We start from the raw sequence: 20908 nt of genomic DNA, 5'->3' as shown, positions 1-20908 counted from the left end.
TTCTTCCTTCTTCCTTCTTCCTCTTCCTCTCCCCCTCCCCCTCTCCTTCTTCCTGTTCCTCTCCGCCTCTCCTTCTTCCTTCCTCCTTCTTCCTTCTTCCTTCTTCCTTCTTCCTCTTCCTCTTCCTCTTCCTCTTCCTCTCCCCCTCTCCTTCTTCCTTCTTCCTTCTTCCTTCTTCCTCTCCCCCTCTCCTTCTTCCTTCTTCCTCTTCCTCTCCCCCTCTCCTTCTTCCTTCTTCCTTCTTCCTCTCCCCCTCTCCTTCTTCCTTCTTCCTGTTCCTCTTCCTCTCCCCCTCTCCTTCTTCCTTCTTCCTGTTCCTCTTCCTCTCCCACTCTCCTTCTTCCTTCTTCCTTCTTCCTCTCCCCCTCTCCTTCTTCCTTCTTCCTTCTTCCTCTTCCTCTCCCCCTCTCCTTCTTCCTTCTTCCTTCTTCCTCTCCCACTCTCCTTCTTCCTTCTTCCTTTTCCTCTCCCCCTCTCCTTCTTCCTTCTTCCTCTCCCACTCTCCTTCTTCCTTCTTCCTTTTCCTCTCCCCCTCTCCTTCTTCCTTCTTCCTCTCCCACTCTCCTTCTTCCTTCTTCCTTCTTCCTCTCCCCCTCTCCTTCTTCCTTCTTCCTGTTCCTCTTCCTCTCCCCCTCTCCTTCTTCCTTCTTCCTGTTCCTCTTCCTCTCCCCCTCTCCTTCTTCCTGTTCCTCTTCCTCCCTCCGTCCTGCTTTTCATCCCTGTCTCGATCATCAGTTATTGATCCGTCTCCTGGAGGATGAATCAGCCCTCCCTCCTCTATTTTTAGCCGTACAGGAGGGCCGACAACCTGTAGCACAGAACCAACTGAAAGTGTTCCCTATGATAAGGTGAACTTTGAATATTATTTATGTGGAGGCTTCCTGCAGCGTGATTATTATTTATCTACGTTATGTTTGTGTATTTTTTTTAATTGTGCAAAATAAACTAAACGTGTGTCTCCGGTGAAAAATTCTTTTTGCATTTTAACTTTGATTTAAAAACCAATAGCTGAAACTTGAAGGTTTCACGATCTGTCGTTCACTTTGAAAAATGCATGAAGGTCAATCTGGTTTTGAAATCCTCCAGAGGCTGACCTTTTGGAGACTGAAGGGGGTTCAACCGGCAGGTGTGTGCCGCCTTAAAAACACACACACACACACATAACCAATGATGTGTTCAGGGCACGTCCATCCTTAAAGCCTGAGCCGACTGTGATGATGGTGAGGCCACGTGAGGAAGTATGTCAGGAGTCACTGCCAAGCAATAGTGAATGTGTAGTTTACAACCAGGCGGCAACCTCCTGCAGTGTCTTAAAGCTGCATTCTCTCTCCTGACCACCAGGGGCGACTCCTCTGGTTGTATAGAAGTCTATGCTTCATGTGTTAAAGCTGCATTCTCTCTCCTGACCACCAGGGGGCGATTCCTCTGGTTGTATAGAAGTCTATGCTTCATGTGTTGAAGCTGCATTCTCTCTCCTGACCACCAGGGGCGACTCCTCTGGTTGTATAGAAGTCTATGCTTCATGTGTTAAAGCTGCATTCTCTCTCCTGACCACCAGGGGGCGATTCCTCTGGTTGTATAGAAGTCTATGCTTCATGTGTTAAAGCTGCATTCTCTCTACTGACCACCAGGGGGCGACTCCTCTGGTTGTATAGAAGTCTATGCTTCATGTGTTGAAGCTGCATTCTCTCTCCTGACCACCAGGGGCGACTCCTCTGGTTGTATAGAAGTCTATGCTTCATGTGTTAAAGCTGCATTCTCTCTCTTGACCACCAGGGGGCGATTCCTCTGGTTGTATAGAAGTCTATGCTTCATGTGTTAAAGCTACATTCTCTCTCCTGACCACCAGGGGGCGATTCCTCTGGTTGTATAGAAGTCTATGCTTCATGTGTTGAAGCTGCATTCTCTCTCCTGACCACCAGGGGGCGACTCCTCTGGTTGTATAGAAGTCTATATAAATGACTCCTCTCTCGATTTATTCCCTCAGTAAACATTGTAAACACGTTGATGGTAAACAACAACATGATGGTCCATCTTTCTAGAGTCTAACCATGAAGAAGGGTATGCTTTAGGGCGGGGCTAATGTGACAGGTCGTTAGTTTATGGTCTCCCTCTCTAGTTTGTGTATTGATTGACAGACGGTTCATCCAATCACATGCCACATCATTCTTTGAGTGGGCCTGCTCTTTCTGAGTTAGGGCTCAGGTGGTTTTGTTGGGTCAGGTTAGTAAAGGATCTGAGTACTTCCTAAAGTATGAAAAGAGACACAATCCTGCAGTCCTGCATTGACTCCAGACGTTCTGCAGGGTTGTGTTTTTCCCAGCGGGCATTGCACCAGACCTCCACCCGTCATGTCATGTGTGGCTAACACACACACACACACACACACACACACACACACACGCACACTGCTGCAGGCATCACTCAGCAGAGCCGCGGGGGAGTCACCGTCCACGCCGACAGTGATGCTCACCTCAGACCGGTTCCCCTCAGATGACCCCCCCTCCCCTCTGAGCTCCTGATAACATGGCTGCCGTGGTCACTGAGGCGAACAACCTCCTCATCTTTCAGGATTACGTACCGTCTACATTTGGTGTTTCAGTTTTACATCAACAGCTTTCATCCAGGTGATTAACTTCAAGTGAAGAGCGATTCCTTCATGAGGCTCAGATGAAACTAAATAAGAGGAAACAAAGTTCTCATCCAGAAATAAATGTAGGTCCAAAATCAAATAAACATCACCTGTACAATATCCAATCCAATAACCATTCACACCCTGATGACAGGGGCTACCTGTCTAACCATTCACAACCTGAGGACAGGGGCTACCTGTCTAACCATTCACACCCTGATGACAGGGGCTACCTGTCTAACCATTCACACCCTGATGACAGGGGCTACCTGTCTAACCATTCACACCCTGAGGACAGGGGCTACCTGTCTAACCATTCACACCCTGATGACAGGGGCTACCTGTCTAACCATTCACACCCTGATGACAGGGGCTACCTGTCTAACCATTCACACCCTGATGACAGGGGCTACCTGTCTAACCATTCACACCCTGATGACAGGGGCTACCTGTCTACCCATTCACACCCTGAGGACAGGGGCTACCTGTACATTCACACCTTGATGTTGACCTATTGCAACACAATAGATGAACCCTGAAATATCTAAAATATAAAATACACATTATTATACTAAATATTAACAATGACAATCACATTTTTGCCAATAATAATAATCATAATGATGCATTTGAGGACATAGATAAAAAGTGAGAGATATATAAATGTATACCTCAGTACTTTTTCTCCATGCATGCACTAATCCTGCGGCAGTCTTTTCTGCTCCGTCTCTGTTGCGTAACTCCCATGGGTGCTCATTATGGAAGAGGTTTGTTTGATCTATTCTCTCATTGCTGTTTGAACCGGAAGCATCAAACTCTCCAAGGAGTAGTCTGTCAACATGACTCGTTAAAACTGCCGCTATTACTCAGACAAACAAACAAGCGACTTTTCAGTGCAAGCTGCCATTATACGAGCACGCCTAACCGCTCCATTGTCGCCGGTGTCGTCTCCTTTATGTATTTCAGATTACGTTGAATGATGATAATATCGGTGCTGAGCTGGCGCTGCAGCATATTTTGCTGTTGCAGAATTGATTTCTCCTCCTGCTGCTGCAGCGGCACGAGTAATCACACAAAAGCGATCAGTTGCGCCTCGGTGCCTTAAATACAATTAACCGCTAGAATTACTTTCCATTTTAAAGAGGTCGATTGGGTATAAACATTCAAAGAGAACATTTCGTTCCAAGAGTAAATAACTTCACAGTTTTGGTGGTGATGCATTGCTACTGCAACACATGAAGTAGTATGTCTATTATCACTTTGGCTTAAATGTTTTATCAATTAGAGAAGACGCAATTAGAACAGGGGGCAGCCTCTGGTTCTGTAAAGTGAAGCCGATGCTTCATGTGTTAAAGATGCATTCTCTCTCCTGACCACCAGGGGGCGACTCCTCTGGTTGTATAGAAGTCTATGCTTCATGTGTTAAAGCTGCATTCTCTCTCCTGACCACCAGGGGGCGACTCCTCTGGTTGTATAGAAGTCTATGCTTCATGTGTTAAAGCTGCATTCTCTCTATTGACCACCAGGGGGCGACTCCTCTAGTTGTATAGAAGTCTATGCTTCATGTCTTAAAGCTGCATTCTCTCTCCTGACCACCAGGGGGCGACTCCTCTGGTTGTATAGAAGTCTATGCTTCATGTGTTAAAGCTGCATTCTCTCTCCTGACCACCAGGGGGCGACTCCTCTGGTTGTATAGAAGTCTATGCTTCATGTGTTAAAGCTGCATTCTCTCTACTGACCACCAGGGGGTGACTCCTCTGGTTGTATAGAAGTCTATGCTTCATGTGTTAAAGCTGCATTCTCTCTACTGACCACCAGGGGGTGACTCCTCTGGTTGTATAGAAGTCTATGCTTCATGTGTTAAAGCTGCATTCTCTCTACTGACCACCAGGGGGTGACTGAGATGCTAAAGGAGCTGGATATTGTTGGACTGTCGTGGCTGGCCCACCTCTTCAATGTCGCATGGGGGTCGGGAACAGTACCCATGGACTGGTAGACCGGGGTGGTGGTTCCCATTTTCAAAAAGTTTGATGAGTTTCCTCTGTAGGGGGTCCGGGCTCAGCCTTAGAGATAGGGTAAGGAGATGAGTTTCCTCTGTAGGGCTCAGCCTTAGAGATAGGGTAAGGAGATGAGTTTCCTCTGTAGGGGGTCCAGGCTCAGCCTTAGAGATAGGGTAAGGAGATGAGTTTCCTCTGTAGGGGGTCCGGGCTCAGCCTTAGAGATAGGGTAAGGAGATGAGTTTCCTCTGTAGGGGGTCCGGGCTCAGCCTTAGAGATAGGGTAAGGAGATGAGTTTCCTCTGTAGGGGGTCCGGGCTCAGCCTTAGAGATAGGGTAAGGAGATGAGTTTCCTCTGTAGGGCTCAGCCTTAGAGATAGGGTAAGGAGATGAGTTCCCTCTGTAGGGCTCAGCCTTAGAGATAGGGTAAGGAGATGAGTTTCCTCTGTAGGGCTCAGCCTTAGAGATAGGGTAAGGAGATGAGTTTCCTCTGTAGGGGGTCCAGGCTCAGCCTTAGAGATAGGGTAAGGAGATGAGTTTCCTCTGTAGGGGGTCCGGGCTCAGCCTTAGAGATAGGGTAAGGAGATGAGTTTCCTCTGTAGGGGGTCCGGGCTCAGCCTTAGAGATAGGGTAAGGAGATGAGTTCCCTCTGTAGGGCTCAGCCTTAGAGATAGGGTAAGGAGATGAGTTTCCTCTGTAGGGCTCAGCCTTAGAGATAGGGTACGGAGATGAGTTTCCTCTGTAGGGCTCAGCCTTAGAGATAGGGTAAGGAGATGAGTTTCCTCTGTAGGGCTCAGCCTTAGAGATAGGGTAAGGAGATGAGTTTCCTCTGTAGGGCTCAGCCTTAGAGATAGGGTAAGGAGATGAGTTTCCTCTGTAGGGCTCAGCCTTAGAGATAGGGTAAGGAGATGAGTTTCCTCTGTAGGGCTCAGCCTTAGAGATAGGGTAAGGAGATGAGTTTCCTCTGTAGGGGGTCCAGGCTCAGCCTTAGAGATAGGGTAAGGAGATGAGGTGCCTCTGTAGGGGGTCCAGGTTCAGCCTTAGAGATAGGGTAAGGAGCTCGCCCATCAGGAGGGAAGTTGGAGTTGAGCCGATACTCCTTTGCGTCGAAAGGAGTATCGGCTCAGGTGATTCATCGGGCTGGAAAGTGTTGCGGGTGAGAGGGAAGTCTGGATCAGCCTGCTGGGTCTGCTGCCACCGCGACCCGACCCCCGATAAAGCGGGTGAAAATGGATGAATGGATATATACATATTCAAAGAATTCCAACATTGGTAACACATGTGGAGAAAATATTGGATATAGATTCCAGTTTTTTCCCCGACACTGCTCGGGGTTCAGAGGGTGATGAGATGAAGTGGCAGATCCACCTCTAGAGACGTATTCATTCCATAAGAGTCACGTTAGGGTGATAAACGAGGCTTTGGTTGTGCGAGCGGCGACGGCTCCTCGTGAGCGTGTCGGCTTCCTGTTGCTTCACTAGAGGACGACTAGTGGTCTCTGCTAATAAAAGACACATTAATACGTCGTCTGCATGAATGACTAACACGACCACGGAGTGTGTGCGTGTGTGTGCATGTGTGTGTATCTGTGAGTCTTTTGTTGTGCAAATTTATGCAAGTTATCGTCTGTATTTCTTCGTCTTTTAGAAGAAAGTTATTCTTTAATCGTTTTTGTTCCTGAGTTTTTGAACAAATACAAAAATATCCACATGGACACTCATATGTGTTGATAGTGTCCAGATGTATCATATTTATTATCGACCCAAGATCCTCTTTTGGCAGTATGTTGGTCAATTTGCAAAAAAGAAAAGAAACCTAAAGGACGATTTAGACACCAAATTATAGCTTTTTTTAATTGAAAGAGCTGGGAAACATTTTATTAACATGTATTCTACATAGTTACAATAGTTACCTTTGATGTGAGCGCTCTTCTCACAAGTAAAACTTTATTTACATCACACAGACAGCTGCAGTATTTAAATTTGTTCCCCCCCTGCAGACGCGATGCTGCTCCCAGCGAGCGCTCTGATTGGCCTGCTGTGCCTGAGCCACGCCGGCGGCGCGCTGGCCTTCGCCCGGCTGCTGGACGACGTGGAGCTGCGCTCGGCGTTCTCGGTCGCGCGCACCAACAGCATGGAAGGCGGGCCCAAGATGACCGTGACCTTCGACGCCGTTTACGTCAACATCGGCGGGGATTTCGACCCCAAGGCCGGCCTGTTCCGCTGCCGCATCGCGGGCGCGTACTACTTCTCCTTCACGGTGGGGAAGTTTCCGCACAAAGACCTGTCGGTGATGCTGATGAAGAACCGGAACGAGGTGCAGGCCATCGTGTACGAGGAGAACGCCGGAGAGGAGAGGAAGGTCGGTTCCGGCTAACCGTTTCCCTCTGATCTCAGTCTTTGTGCTAAGCTAAGCTAACTGCTGCAAAAATGTTTATTATCACTCTGAACCCCAAAAAGCATGTTTTACAGAGGGAAACGGTAAAAAACATTTCAGATTATCATCTCTCAGACGGTCCTTGAATGCATCATGTGTGAGAACACCTTCATCTAAAAAGCAAAGCTTAGAATTGTGATATTTCATTAAAAACATTTTATTCTACATGTCTCATTTCAAATGTCATAGGGAGCAGGTTAACCACCCCCCCGCCCCCCGTCTGAATGACGAGCGGGTGATGGGGTTATGTTGCGTCCATGTAAATCTGGGTTCTCGACCCTCAGGTGCAGAGCCAGAGCGTCATGCTGCAGCTGGAGTTCGGCGACACCGTCTGGCTCCGCCTCCACGGAGACCCTCGCTACGCGCTCTACAGCAACACTGGACACTACACCACCTTCAACGGGTACCTCGTCTACCCCGACACCTACAGCTTCCAGACGCACCACCACCAGCACCCGGCCCAGCAGCCGCACCAGGACAACCAGGCCACCGAGCACGCCAAGTCCGGAGCGATGGAGGCGGAAGAGGAGCAGCTGTCGCATCGGGAGGAAGAGGAGGACGACCACGAGGAGGAGGAGGAGGACCAGCAGAGATCCGCCTTCTCGGTGGGGCGCACCCAGAGCATCGTGGGAGTCGACCAGGCGGGCCTGCCGCAGCACCAGCCGGTCGGCTTCGACGCGGCGTTCGTCAACATCGGCGGCGACTTCAACGTGACGGAGGGGCTGTTCTCGTGCCGCGTCGCCGGCGCCTACTACTTCTCCTTCAACGTGGGCAAGCTGCCGCAGAAGACGCTGTCCGTCAAGCTGATGAAGAACCACCTGGAGGTGCAGGCGATGATCTACGACGACAGCCAGGGCGAGAAGGCGCTGCAGAGCCAGAGCCTGATGCTGTCGCTGAAGTCGGGCGACACCGTGTGGCTCTACTCCCACCAGCGGGACGGCTTCGGGGCGTACAGCAACCACGCCAAGTACATCACCTTCACCGGCTTCCTGGTGTACCCAGACTTCCCCAACACCACCAGCACCACCAGCACCACCAGCACCACCAGCCAATCGTACGGAGACAAGAAGCCCTAGCTGCAGGCCGCCGGCGAGGGACTGAACATTGTGGGAGGAATTCATGCAAAAGTGGGGAAGAAACGGCGGTTTCGTGTGCGGAATACTTCCTCCACAGATGAACTCCTTCTCAAAGTCAGAGAGACCTCGGACTGAATGAATGAAAATCGTCTTTCACAGGATTCCACGTCCTCGACAACGTGGGAACCTTGAACGTCGGCGACAACAAAAACAACGACGAAACAAACAAAATCCATCTTGTGTCCACTTTTAGTGCTTTGTGATCAAGTATTAAATGATTTAAAGTGGGTGCAGAAGTTGAATGATGATTAAATCCATCTGATGCACTTGTTTAAGCTGTAATTTAGGGGAGTTTGGTCGTGAGCAGGTTTATTTTGTTTCCCCGTCTAAAGACTTGGTGTTTAAAACGAAACGTGACTTTCTTTATGTCCTTCGAGGCTCGTGGAACCGATGTGAACACATGAGTCGGTTTCTCTCCCGCGGGGATCTGGACCATGATTAGATTTCTAGTTCCAACAGCAGTTTAATTTACGTCTTCAGATGGCAACAACATGGGGGGGGGGGGGGGGGGGGGGGGGCAATGTGCATGTCTGTGTAATTTAACGCCGCGGGGAGAAAGACTTCATGAAATCACTTTCTCACCATGTGACCTTATGCTTTACGACGTTTAAAAAATTCATACATATGCATTTACGACATTTGTATTAATGAAATAATAAAAAATATAAATGTTGTAAATTAATATGCGTTTATATATATATGAAATGTGTATTATTTAAATAATCACTAAAAATGTAAAAGATTAATACATATAAACGTATGATATTTTTAATAATTCAAAATTGTAAATTATACACCAGTAATTTGGTCAAAAATAATCTTTAAAATTAACAGGAAATACAATTCCCTTTTAACGCAGCATCAAATTGGTCAATACTTCAAATTGAATTTAAAGTCCAGTATATAATGTACATAAACACGATAGATCCGGGTATCGTTATCGGTGCATCCCAATTCTTTGTAACACGTGTCACATGTCACATGACTCTGTTTCCTGATTGGCTAATTCTCTGGCAGCAATTTTCCAAACAACGGCCAGCACAGCTTTTTTTTTTTTAAACTGCATGCTCATCGCATGTCGCACTCGTTCATCATCAGGATTAATTAATATGGTCGTTGGTGACCAAAAGAAATTAATAAAGAAATCTCAGCGACGTGCCGTTTTCAGAAACTATTTTCCTGATACTTTGGCTGATCCACTAAAGCCAGAAGAAGAAGTCCTTCAGTGAATTATCCAGAGGAATAGATTAAACCTGTACACGAAACACCAAAACAATCTACACGGTGACGTACGACCAGTTATTAAGAAAACATGTTATCTATACATATTCACAAATCAGTATGAATCCAAGATAAATCAGAAATAGTAACAGTATTAATCTAACGTCCACACTGAGGCCATAAACCTGTATCGGGTTCACATCTGAAGGGTTCAGTTTGAGACCACTTCCCAAAAGGACTGAATTTGGACCCACATGGGTCCATGCATGCTAACAACTTTCAATAAAACTGAATGTAAATTAAGATATGGATACAAAATATGGATCCAGAAAATGGGAGATTTGATTGTAGCAGCAGCACAAAAGAGAGAATAACCACGGCGTTACTAAACCGCCAATTTACCGTTTAAAGTGTCCCAGCTTAAATTGGAGCTGGGACACTTTTTTGGGGGGGGGTTACAATTAGATGCTAATTTTATTTTTCCACCGTGTGAAATTACCCGGTGCAGTGTGCCTCGTTTCAGATAACGTGTCCCGTCGCAGTCTGACCCCTCGGTGGTTTCTCTCTTCCAGCATCCGTGAGAGTCGAGTGCTTCATTGGTTCTTTTAAGACAATGTGCTTTACTACGCTGTGACGAGAGAGTGGACGGAGCACAAAGTTATTCAATGTTCCGCGCGTCCGAACTCGTGACTCGAAAACACACAAACAAAATGGCCGCCGTGGATGGGAACGTCCGCTCTACTCCTTTTCCTGTTCCTGTGGTCAGAATTTGTGTCGTGTGAAGTGACTTGAGAGCAAAACTCACCTGAAGCACTTTGTGTGATGCATGCACGTAAAATACAGTGAATAAAAAAACGTGTTAAAATAAATAAGGATAATTTCTCGTGACTCGCTGAGCAGCTTCACGCGGTCGACGCCCGTTACCTGTGTGTTTTTATTAAGTGGATCGTTTGTACGGTAGCCGACCATGTGTTGGATGTTAATGAATGCTTCGGTGAAAATGTTTGACGAAATAAAAAATATGAAGATGGAAATGACCGGCCTGAACTCTTATTTGCATCCAGGAAGTGAAGATGAGATTCTGGATTTTTATATATTGTGTCCTGCAGCACCACCTGCTGGCCGGCGGAGGACCAACATGTCGTAAATATTACAATTCAATCACTATCAAAGGAACAAAGAATTTGTGGATAGTAAATGAAGGCCCTTAAAATTAAAATTATATACACATAATACATATATGTGTGTATATAAATACACATATATTACATTACATTACATGTCATTTAGCTGACGTTTTTATCCAAAGTGTGTGTATATATATATATCTTTATAGGACATAATTGAAATGTAGGGTTGAGGGTTAAATATTTTTTATTTTCCTTTTCTTTTTGTATATATATATTTATATATTGGGGTGGTTTTGTTTCTGGGGTAAAGAGAGCCTACCGTCTGATCCATACTCCGGACCAGCAGGTGGCGCTAATGCACCAAATATAGGGGTGCCAACCGCCGGTAAAAGTCAAGGAGAAGAAGAAGACGGCCGGAAGTCTGCAGTTAACAGGACCACGTGAGTCCAACTCTTTTAGTCACACGGTTCTTCAGATACAACCGGAAGGACCCACCAGAGCCCGGATGTGTGGACTAACGTGTTGAAGAGGACTTGGTCCAAAGGTTGAGCTCAGCGTCGCGAGCCAGCAGGAAGTAGACGGAGACGGAACTCGGCCACGCGGCGAGTCGCAGCGACTCTTCATAGAGACTAAACTGTGCGCGTCATCGACCCACAACGTGCACGTGGACCTGTCTGAGTGGACTCTGTGTGGTTCCGCTTCATTGAACACGTCCGGATCGTCTCCTCGTGACGTCAGCGCGCCAGCAGGAGGGAGACGGACCCGAACGGAGCCGAGCGACACCGAGCGGGGCCGAGTGAGCGAAGCGTTTTTAACGGAGTTGTCTGGAGGAAACGTTTCTGTGAGCTCGTGAAGATGTCTAAAGTCCAACAGCTGAGATGTTTAGTCAACCAGCGACTAACTGCGGCTGCGCAAGAGATCTTTGGTCTGTTTGAAAGAACGATAGCAGAGTACGAGGAGGAACTTTGTAGTTCCAGAGAGGAGAACGAGCGACACCGGAAACGACTGGACGCTGTGTTCAACCCGGAAGTCCGGTTACAAAGAGCAGGTTGGTCCTTTGTTTCTTTAACTATATGAAAAGTGCGACTGTTTTCATACCCATACTGAAACTAGTTCATCTCCTCCACCACAATAGCTATTTTATTATTTTATTTATAAAAACATAATCATCATAGCTCAATATGTAAACAGTCTCTCTGCATCGTTTGACTTTGATTAAGTGAAGTAGAACATTTTAAAGTTTGTTCATGCTTCTCATTCACAACTAATTCACTGATTTTTCATTGATAAACCTCTTGAATAATAAAGAGTTTAATATGAGATTCATAAGACGTATTTTATTATTCTCCAGAGGATCCAGAACCCCCCCACATTAAAGAGGAACAGGAGGACCCAGAGCCCCCCCACATTAAAGAAGACCAGGAGGACCCAAAGCCCCCCCACATTAAAGAGGAACAGGAGGACCCAGAGCCCCCCCACATTAAAGAAGACCAGGAGGACCCAAAGCCCCCCCACATTAAAGAGGAAGAGGAGGACCCAGAGCCCCCCCACATTAAAGAGGAACAGGAGGACCCAGAGCCCCCCCACATTAAAGAAGACCAGGAGGACCCAAAGCCCCCCCACATTAAAGAGGAACAGGAGGACCCAAAGCCCCCCCACATTAAAGAGGAACAGGAGGACCCAGAGCCCCCCCACATTAAAGAGGAACAGGAGGACCCAGAACCCCCCCACATTAAAGGGGAACAGGAGGAACTCTGGACCAGTCAGGAGGTAGAGCAGCTTCAAGGGCTGGAGGAGGCTGGTCTCAAGTTCTCATTCACTGTAAAGAGTGAAGATGATGAAGAGGAAGCTCAGTCCTCTCAGCTTCATCAAAGACAAACTGAACACATGGAAACAGAAGCTGATGGAGCGGATTGTGGAGGACCAGAACCAGACAGGAAGTTAGATCCAGAAAGACATCCAGGACCAGATACTGATGAGACTGAGGACAGTGCTGATTGGGAGGAGACTGAGGAACCTCAGTCAGATGTGAACCCTCAAAACAAAGAAGTACCTGTAAGTGATGTGAACTGTAGTACTGGAAATACATCAATCAGCTCTCCTGAATGTGCTGGAAGCTCTGACCACAAGGGACATCTGGAGAAACCCACTAGCTCCAAAACAGGAGAGAAACCATTTCAATGCTCACTTTGTGACAAAAGATTTGGATTGAATAAGTGTCTAAAGAGACACATGATTGTCCACACAGGAGAGAAACTATTTAGTTGTTCTGTGTGTAGTAAAACATTTACACAAAAGGGAACCCTGAAGGGTCACATGACTGTCCACACAGGAGAGAAACTATTTAGTTGTTCTGTGTGTAGTAAAACATTTTCACTAAAAGGAAACCTGAACGCTCACATGAATGTCCACACAGGAGCGAAACCATTTAGATGTTCTGTGTGTAGTAAAATATTTACACGAAAGAGAAACCTGAACGCTCACATGACCATCCACACAGGAGAGAAACCATTTAGTTGTTCAGTTTGTAGTAAACCATTTAGACATAAGGGAAACCTGAACTATCACATGATTGACCACACAGGAGAGAAACCATTTAGTTGTTCAATGTGTAGTCAAACATTTCAACGAAAGAGAAACCTGAACGCTCACATGACTGTTTGTCCACACAGGGGAAACATTTAGTTGTCAGTTTGTGATAAAACATTTTCACAAAAGCAACATCTGAAACGACATTTAATTATCCACACTAGAGAAACTAATTAGTCGTGGAGTTTCTCAACAAGATTTTCTTGTCTCGGTTATTCCAACATAAATCTATTCAGCTGAGATTAAGCTACAAATCAATTTATATTCTTTGACGTCAGTTTCTCTGGTATTGTCTTATGTTTCATGTGTTATGTATTGTCATGTATATATGAATTTAAATGGTTTTCCATTGTCAAAGTATTTCATGTTCTCTATGCAGCACTGTGGTTTGAGCTGAATTCTCATCGGTGATGAAACTGAGGAACATTTGTAACCTTCTTTCTCTTCAGCAACGTTTCTCTTCAGTTTAAACTCAATACTTCCTTGATTTAGTTTTACTGTAGAAACTGACATTTTGTTCCATAACTGAAGAATGACTGAATTGAGAACAGAATTGTGGTTAATTTTCTCCATCCTTCTTTCTTCTTCAACATCATCCTTTACTGATCTCCTGAGGTCTTGAGATTAAATAAAATCAACAAATATTAAGCATATCTGTGTGGTTACTTGCTGGTTATGAATTGGCTAAATTAAATAACCTAAAATTGGGGTACAATTTCAATTGATTTAAAAACACATCAACTGGGATTAGACCAGTGGTTCTGGTTTGTGGCCCAACTAAATGGTCCGTGCTGAATTTTTATTGAAATAACTTTTTGTGACCCAGCCTACAACCCCCTCGAAGGGACCCGCTTGGCCTATGGGGGCCCTCGTAGCCTCCAGAAGGGGAACTACAACCCCCATAGGGTCTCGGCACCAAACCCCTTCGAAGAGACCCGCTTGGCCTATGGGGGCCCTCGTAGCCTCCAGAAGGGGAACTACAACCCCCATAGGGTCTCGGCACCAGACCCCTTCAACGGGACCTGTTGGGCTTATGGGGGGCCTCGTAGCCCCAGGGGCAGAAGTCACGCAGGCCCAGCCCCGGAGTGGGTGGTGCAAACCTCCGGACCGCGTCGGTGGAGGGTTCCGGCTGCCGCCTCTGTGCCGCAGACCACTCCGGTTCCCACAGTCGCCTCCTTGCTGCAGCCCTCGCCTGTTCCTGTTGCCGCCTCCGTGTTCTGGCCAACCCCAACTTCCGACTCCAGCTCCTCGTGTACTATCGGCGCCCCGGCCGACCCAGCTCCCCGTGTCCCGTCGGCGCCCCGGCCGACCCCGGCTCCCCGTGTCCCGTCGGCGCCCCGGCTCCCCGTGTCCCGTCGGCGCCCCGGCTCCCCGTGTCCCGTCGGCGCCCCGGCCGACCCCCCGGCCGACCCCGGGTCCCGTCGCCGCCCCGGCCGACTCCGGTTCCCCCGGTCACGTCGCCGCCCCGGCAGACTCCGTTTCCTCCTGTCCCGTTGCCGCCCCGGCCGACTCAGGCTCCCTGTGTTCGTTCGCCACCCTGGCCGCTTCTGGCTTCTATTCCTGGGATTCCTTTGGCACGGCCTACGGCTCCAGAGCCCGGTTCCCCTGAGCCCGGTTTTCCAAAGCCCGGTTTTCCGGAGTCCGTCTGTTCGTCTGGTGGCCGTCCTTCAGCCCGTCCCCGGGAGTCCGTCTGTCTGCCTGGTGGTCGCCCTTCTGCCCGTCCTCCGGAGCAGGTCAGTCCTCCTGGTGGTCGTCCTCCGGCCCGTCCCCCGGACTTCTTCTGCCATGCTTTTGGGCCCGGCTCCCCTCCACCCACCCTGGGGGACTGTGTTGGGACGTCTGGAATCCGCCTCTTGAGGGGGGGGTTATGTCAGGATCTGTAGTGGATCTGTAGTGTTGTGTCGTGTTTCCTGTTTTATTTTGAAGTCCTTGTCTCTCGTGTCCTCTGTTTCTCTGCACTTCCTGTCCCTGTGATTGTCTGCCCTGTCCCTGATTGTTTCCTCCTGTGTCCGATCACCTGCACCAGCCCTCTGTATTTAAGTCCTGTTCATGTCATTCCCCTTTGTCAGTTCGTCTTGTCTAGATCATTGAAGATCATGTGTGTGAGCCTGTTTTGTTTGTTTTGAATCCTGTTGAGCAATAAAGTTGCCTTTTCCAGTGTTGACGGCGTTTGGGTCCAGTGTCCTGCAGCTGCGCACATAACAGAGGCAATGCATAGAAGGGCATAACCAGCTGTATGAGTGCGCATGTGCCTTTGGAAGAATTCAGCCAACAACTTCTCTCGTTCTGGTAGATTTATTCTCTGATCACAAGCAAAGTATAAAGGCTGAGATTGCAATGCCAGGGCAGTCACAACAACTCTGCCCTAGAACCGGAAAACCCGGCCTTTACATAAACAGATTTCGTCACAGGTTCGTATGCATCATCCCAACTTCTAATTGGTGCTGAACTATCAAGGATTGGGATAATTCCATCTCCTCCTCTCTCTTCACAGAACTGAGCCGTGCAAGGCCAGTCCACGCCTTGGTTAGACTACTCGATGACATATGGGTGTGTTGTGAGAAGGCGCTATCTATTCCACATTATCTTCTATGTGTTATTCTGAACTGGAGTAGCCTGACAAAAGCATAACATTATGACAATGTATAAGAATTTATATTATTAGTACCATTGTCACAATATATTCTTTCTGGTATGCCAAATCTTGGTATTATGTCTTTTGTTAATGCTTTTGCCACTGTCAGAGCATCTGGATTCTTAGTTGGAAATACTTTCCATTTCGAGTACCTGTCAATTATTGTCAAACAATATTTCTTTCCTTCACATTGGTTTAGTTCAATGAAATCCCTGCAAATGTATTGGAATGTATATTCTGGTTCTGGTAATTTGCCTCTAACTGGGCTCTGGTGAACTTGAGGATTATGTTTTGCACACACTAGGCATGCTAGACACAATTTTACACAAGTAGTTTGTGAAGCCGTATACTGTAAACAAACCATTTATCATAGATACCATCCCTCCTTTTGAGACATGGTCCAACCCATGGCTCAAAACAGCCGCACATCTATATAAAGTTGTTGGCAGTATTATTTTACCCTCAGGTCATTTCCAGAATCCCTCATTGTCTTGTTTACAATTCTGTTTCACCCAGGGCCCTATTTCTCATACGTGGCTCATCTAAGTCGATCAAATGTCCTATTAGCGAGCTAAAATTAACAAGATGATTGACATCAGGCTATCCCGGTTTCTCAAAGGCTGACCCGCCCTCAAACCATCTTGTTAATTTGAGCCAGACTTCAGTACTCAGGATAGTTGCGCGTGCCCGTCCGACTTCAAAAGGGGGAAGCGTCGATCACAGAAAACATGATTTACTAACAGCACAAAGGCAAATAAACTCAAAGGACGAGCAGGAGATGATCATGAACGTATATGAGGAATTCCAGACCATAATCATGGCAAAATCTAATCAATTCATTCACTTCACTCGCGCTTGAGAGGGGGCGTGGCTTATCTCCATAGAAACATTTATAACTTCCGCCATTCACCATGGATTAAAAAATAACCACTATTTCTGCTTTATATTTGTTGTGGAAACATCGGAACATCTAACGCCCTCGTGTTTGGGTTCATAACATTAATATCATATATATATATTTATACATAACATCACCCGTAGGCACACACAGCTCGGTGACTTTCACCGACTATACGTCTGGACAAGTGGATGAACATCCTCTTTATTCACAAAGCACATCCATTCGTCTGTGCATTGACTTTCATGAATCTACTCTCAACGCAGCATCAGTGTTGTGAAAATCTATCGGCTCATTTTAAGTGCCTCATTCTTTAAATGTGGCTGCTGGCAGTCGGCGTAATGGTATGCATCATCCAATGAGATCTAACATAACTATCTCAACTCTTTCAGAACAATTAGATAATATATAAGTGTATATTCATGTATGTGGAGGTGACCATATAGAACTTGTATTGCATTTACTCAGACATGGCTGGGGAACGTAATGAACACATCCACGAGTTCCACCAAAACCACGATGTTCTGCATCGCCGACACTGTAGAACAATGTACCACAATGTACCACACTGTACAACAATGTACCACACTGTACAACAATGTACCACAATGTACCACACTGTACAATAATGTACCACACTGTACAACAATGTACCACAATGTACCACACTGTACAATAATGTACCACACTGTACAACAATGTACCACAATGTACAATAATGTACCACAATGTACCACACTGTACAATAATGTACCACACTGTACAACAATGTACCACAATGTACCACACTGTACAATAATGTACCACACTGTACTACAATGTACCACAATGTAACACACTGTACAATAATGTACCACAATGTACCACACTGTACAACAATGTACCACAATGTACCACACTGTACAATAATGTACCACACTGTACAACAATGTACCACAATGTACCACACTGTACAATAATGTACCACAATGTACCACACTGTACAATAATGTACCACAATGTACCACACTGTACAACAATGTACCACAATGTACCACACTGTACAATAATGTACCACACTGTACAACAATGTACCACAATGTACCACACTGTACAATAATGTACCACACTGTACTACAATGTACCACAATGTACCACACTGTACAATAATGTACCACAATGTACCACACTGTACAACAATGTACCACACTGTACTACAATGTACCACAATGTAACACACTGTACAATAATGTACCACAATGTACCACACTGTACAACAATGTACCACACTGTACAATAATGTACCACAATGTACCACACTGTACAACAATGTACCACAATGTACCACACTGTACAATAATGTACCACACTGTACAATAATGTACCACAATGTACCACACTGTACCACAATGTACAACAATGTACCACACTGTAGAACAATGTACCACAATGTACCACACTGTATTACAATGTACCACACTGTACAATAATGTACCACACTGTACTACAATGTACCACAATGTAACACACTGTACAATAATGTACCACAATGTACCACACTGTACAACAATGTAACACAATGTACCACACTGTACAATAATGTACCACACTGTACTACAATGTACCACAATGTACCACACTGTACAACAATGTACCACAATGTACCACACTGTACAATAATGTACCACACTGTACTACAATGTACCACAATGTACCACACTGTACAATAATGTACCACAATGTACCACACTGTACAACAATGTACCACACTGTACTACAATGTACCACAATGTAACACACTGTACAATAATGTACCACAATGTACCACACTGTACAACAATGTACCACACTGTACAACAATGTACCACAATGTACCACACTGTACAATAATGTACCACACTGTACAATAATGTACCACAATGTACCACACTGTACCACAATGTACAACAATGTACCACACTGTAGAACAATGTACCACAATGTACCACACTGTATTACAATGTACCACACTGTAGAACAATGTACCACACTGTACTACAATGTACCACAATGTACCACACTGTACAATAATGTACCACACTGTACAACACTGTACAATAATGTACCACAATGTACCACACTGTACAACACTGTACAATAATGTACCACAATGTACCACACTGTACAATAATGTACCACACTGTACAACACTGTACAATAATGTACCACAATGTACCACACTGTACAACAATGTAACACAACGTACCACACTGTACAATAATGTACCACAATGTACCACACTGTACAACAATGTAACACAACGTACCACACTGTACAATAATGTACCACACTGTACAACAATGTACCACAATGTACCACAATGTAACACAACGTACCACACTGTACAATAATGTACCACAATGTACCACACTGTACAATAATGTACCACAATGTACAATAATGTACCACAATGTACAATAATGTACCACACTGTACAACAATGTAGAACAATGTACCACACGGCTCTGCAAACAGTCTGTGAGACAGTCAATGTGTGGTGTTCAATGTAGGCTCCAGAAGGTCTTTAATGATTCCTTGTTGGCAGAATGGAGGGCGCTCGTACAGGAAGTCGTCATCACGTCATAAGAACTCTCTCCCTATAAAACGTTAATATAACTGATATCACTCCGTCATCAATGAGCTGCCATTTTCTTCAGGGGGCGTGGCCAGATTGTCCAGCTAGACTGAATGAGCCTGTGCTGGAGCAGGTTCAAATTGTTGGATGTGTTGCTATGGTGATTTTTCCAAACTTGCTTCGAGGAACCGAAAACCGAACCGAAAATTATCCCGCTAACCACGTTAGCCAGGTACGAGAAATAGGGCCCAGGTCTTTGTTGGTCAACAAACACAAGGAAATATTTCACTTTTGACTTTTATTCTAGTGACTTTACAGAACGAGGGATCAGTTAATAAGATATGATGCTGTGCTGTAGATTAAACTATGCAGCAGTATATCAAGCCATTCAAATCTGCTCCACCTCCAACAGCTGTTACTAAACTACAATATTACTCATAAAAGATTCAGTAATAATATTCCAATAACATGGTGATCAAATATTACACTCTGCCCAACGAGTATTTCACTTTTATTATTTTATGCTAATACTTTTTAGATTTGGATACAGGACATTTATGATTTATGAACAGATAATAAATCTATTATATATATTATATGACCACTCTGCCCAAGAAGATACGACAATTTATAGTTTTTTATATATATACACCAGATTTTTAACCAGATGGCACTTGTTATGTTCTGTGTGTTATGGACCTCTTTTGTCTTCGTGGGCGTGAATAAGACAGAGAGACAGACAGGTCGCAGCGTCACAGACAGACAGGCAGACAGACAGGTCGCAGCGTCACAGACCGACAGACAGACAGACAGGTCGCAGCGTCACAGCCCTGTGTGTCGGTCGGGACCTAGCGTTAGCTGCGGTGTAAGCTGCGGGGGAGAGGCGGTTCTTGAAGGCGTGGAAACCCACTTGACGTTACCGATAACGGGATATCGATCCCAAGTGATCGGTGCCGATGAAACGACCCGTCTCGTGTGGACCCGGAGGAGAAGAAGAGACTTTTACAGGTGAGCGAGCTCCTTTGAATCCAAGCTGACGTGAGAACGTGTAGCTACAAGCTAGCGCTCGCTGTGATGCAGCAGACGAGCCCCCAGCTGAGACTAGAGGAGCCCCCCCGGGTTGTTTTAGAGACGGGGGGGGGGGGGACTCACTCAGGTAACTCACCAGGTGACTCGCTGTCACACCTGCACGCGACACTGCGTCCCGTCTGTGGTTACAGCTGTTTGATGCTAGCTGAGTTAGCTAACGCTAGCTAGCTGACTTAAACAGGAGCAGTTGATGAACACATACAGCCAGCAACAACAACAACAACAACAACAACAACAACAGCAGCAGCAGCGTTCCCCGGTGCTCGTGTGGTGTCTGTTCATGTTGTACCGGTGACGTTTATCTGTGGCTGCAACATGACACGTCCAGTTAGCTCGCTAGCTAGCTGCTAACCGCCCAATCATGTTGGAGTCCTCCCTTTATGTAGGTGTATTAACCCCATAGTGTGAATATATATATATACACACACTTTCAGACTCATAATAAATAATGTCAAATAATATAATAAATCTAACATATATTTATATAAAAATGACATATAAAACTAATATAATAAATATATCATGTATATTCATGTGTTCAGCCTGATCAGAG

General features: G+C 45.9%; 2 protein-coding genes across 2 annotated transcripts; both read left to right on the top strand.

Annotated features, from left to right (window-relative positions):
• Nucleotides 1–6632: 6632 nt before the first annotated feature.
• On the top strand, nt 6633–10452 carry c1qtnf4 (C1q and TNF related 4). Its single transcript, XM_034529756.1, has 2 exons — nt 6633–6989; nt 7349–10452. Exons 1-2 carry the CDS (start codon nt 6633–6635, stop codon nt 8138–8140), a joined length of 1149 nt encoding a protein of 382 aa, XP_034385647.1. The 3' UTR covers nt 8141–10452.
• Nucleotides 10453–11406: 954 nt separating this feature from the next.
• LOC117725428 (gastrula zinc finger protein xLCGF3.1-like) lies at nt 11407–13698 on the top strand. The gene is made up of 2 exons (XM_034525590.1): nt 11407–11580; nt 12262–13698. The coding sequence occupies exons 1-2, from the start codon at nt 11407–11409 to the stop codon at nt 13234–13236; spliced, it is 1149 nt and encodes a 382-aa protein (XP_034381481.1). The 3' UTR covers nt 13237–13698.
• The last annotated feature ends 7210 nt before the right edge of the window (nt 13699–20908 follow it).

The sequence above is a fragment of the Cyclopterus lumpus genome, chromosome 3 (assembly GCF_009769545.1).
Source record: "Cyclopterus lumpus isolate fCycLum1 chromosome 3, fCycLum1.pri, whole genome shotgun sequence".
NCBI lineage: Eukaryota > Metazoa > Chordata > Actinopteri > Perciformes > Cyclopteridae > Cyclopterus > Cyclopterus lumpus.
This window is presented reverse-complemented; position numbering and strand designations above follow the sequence as displayed.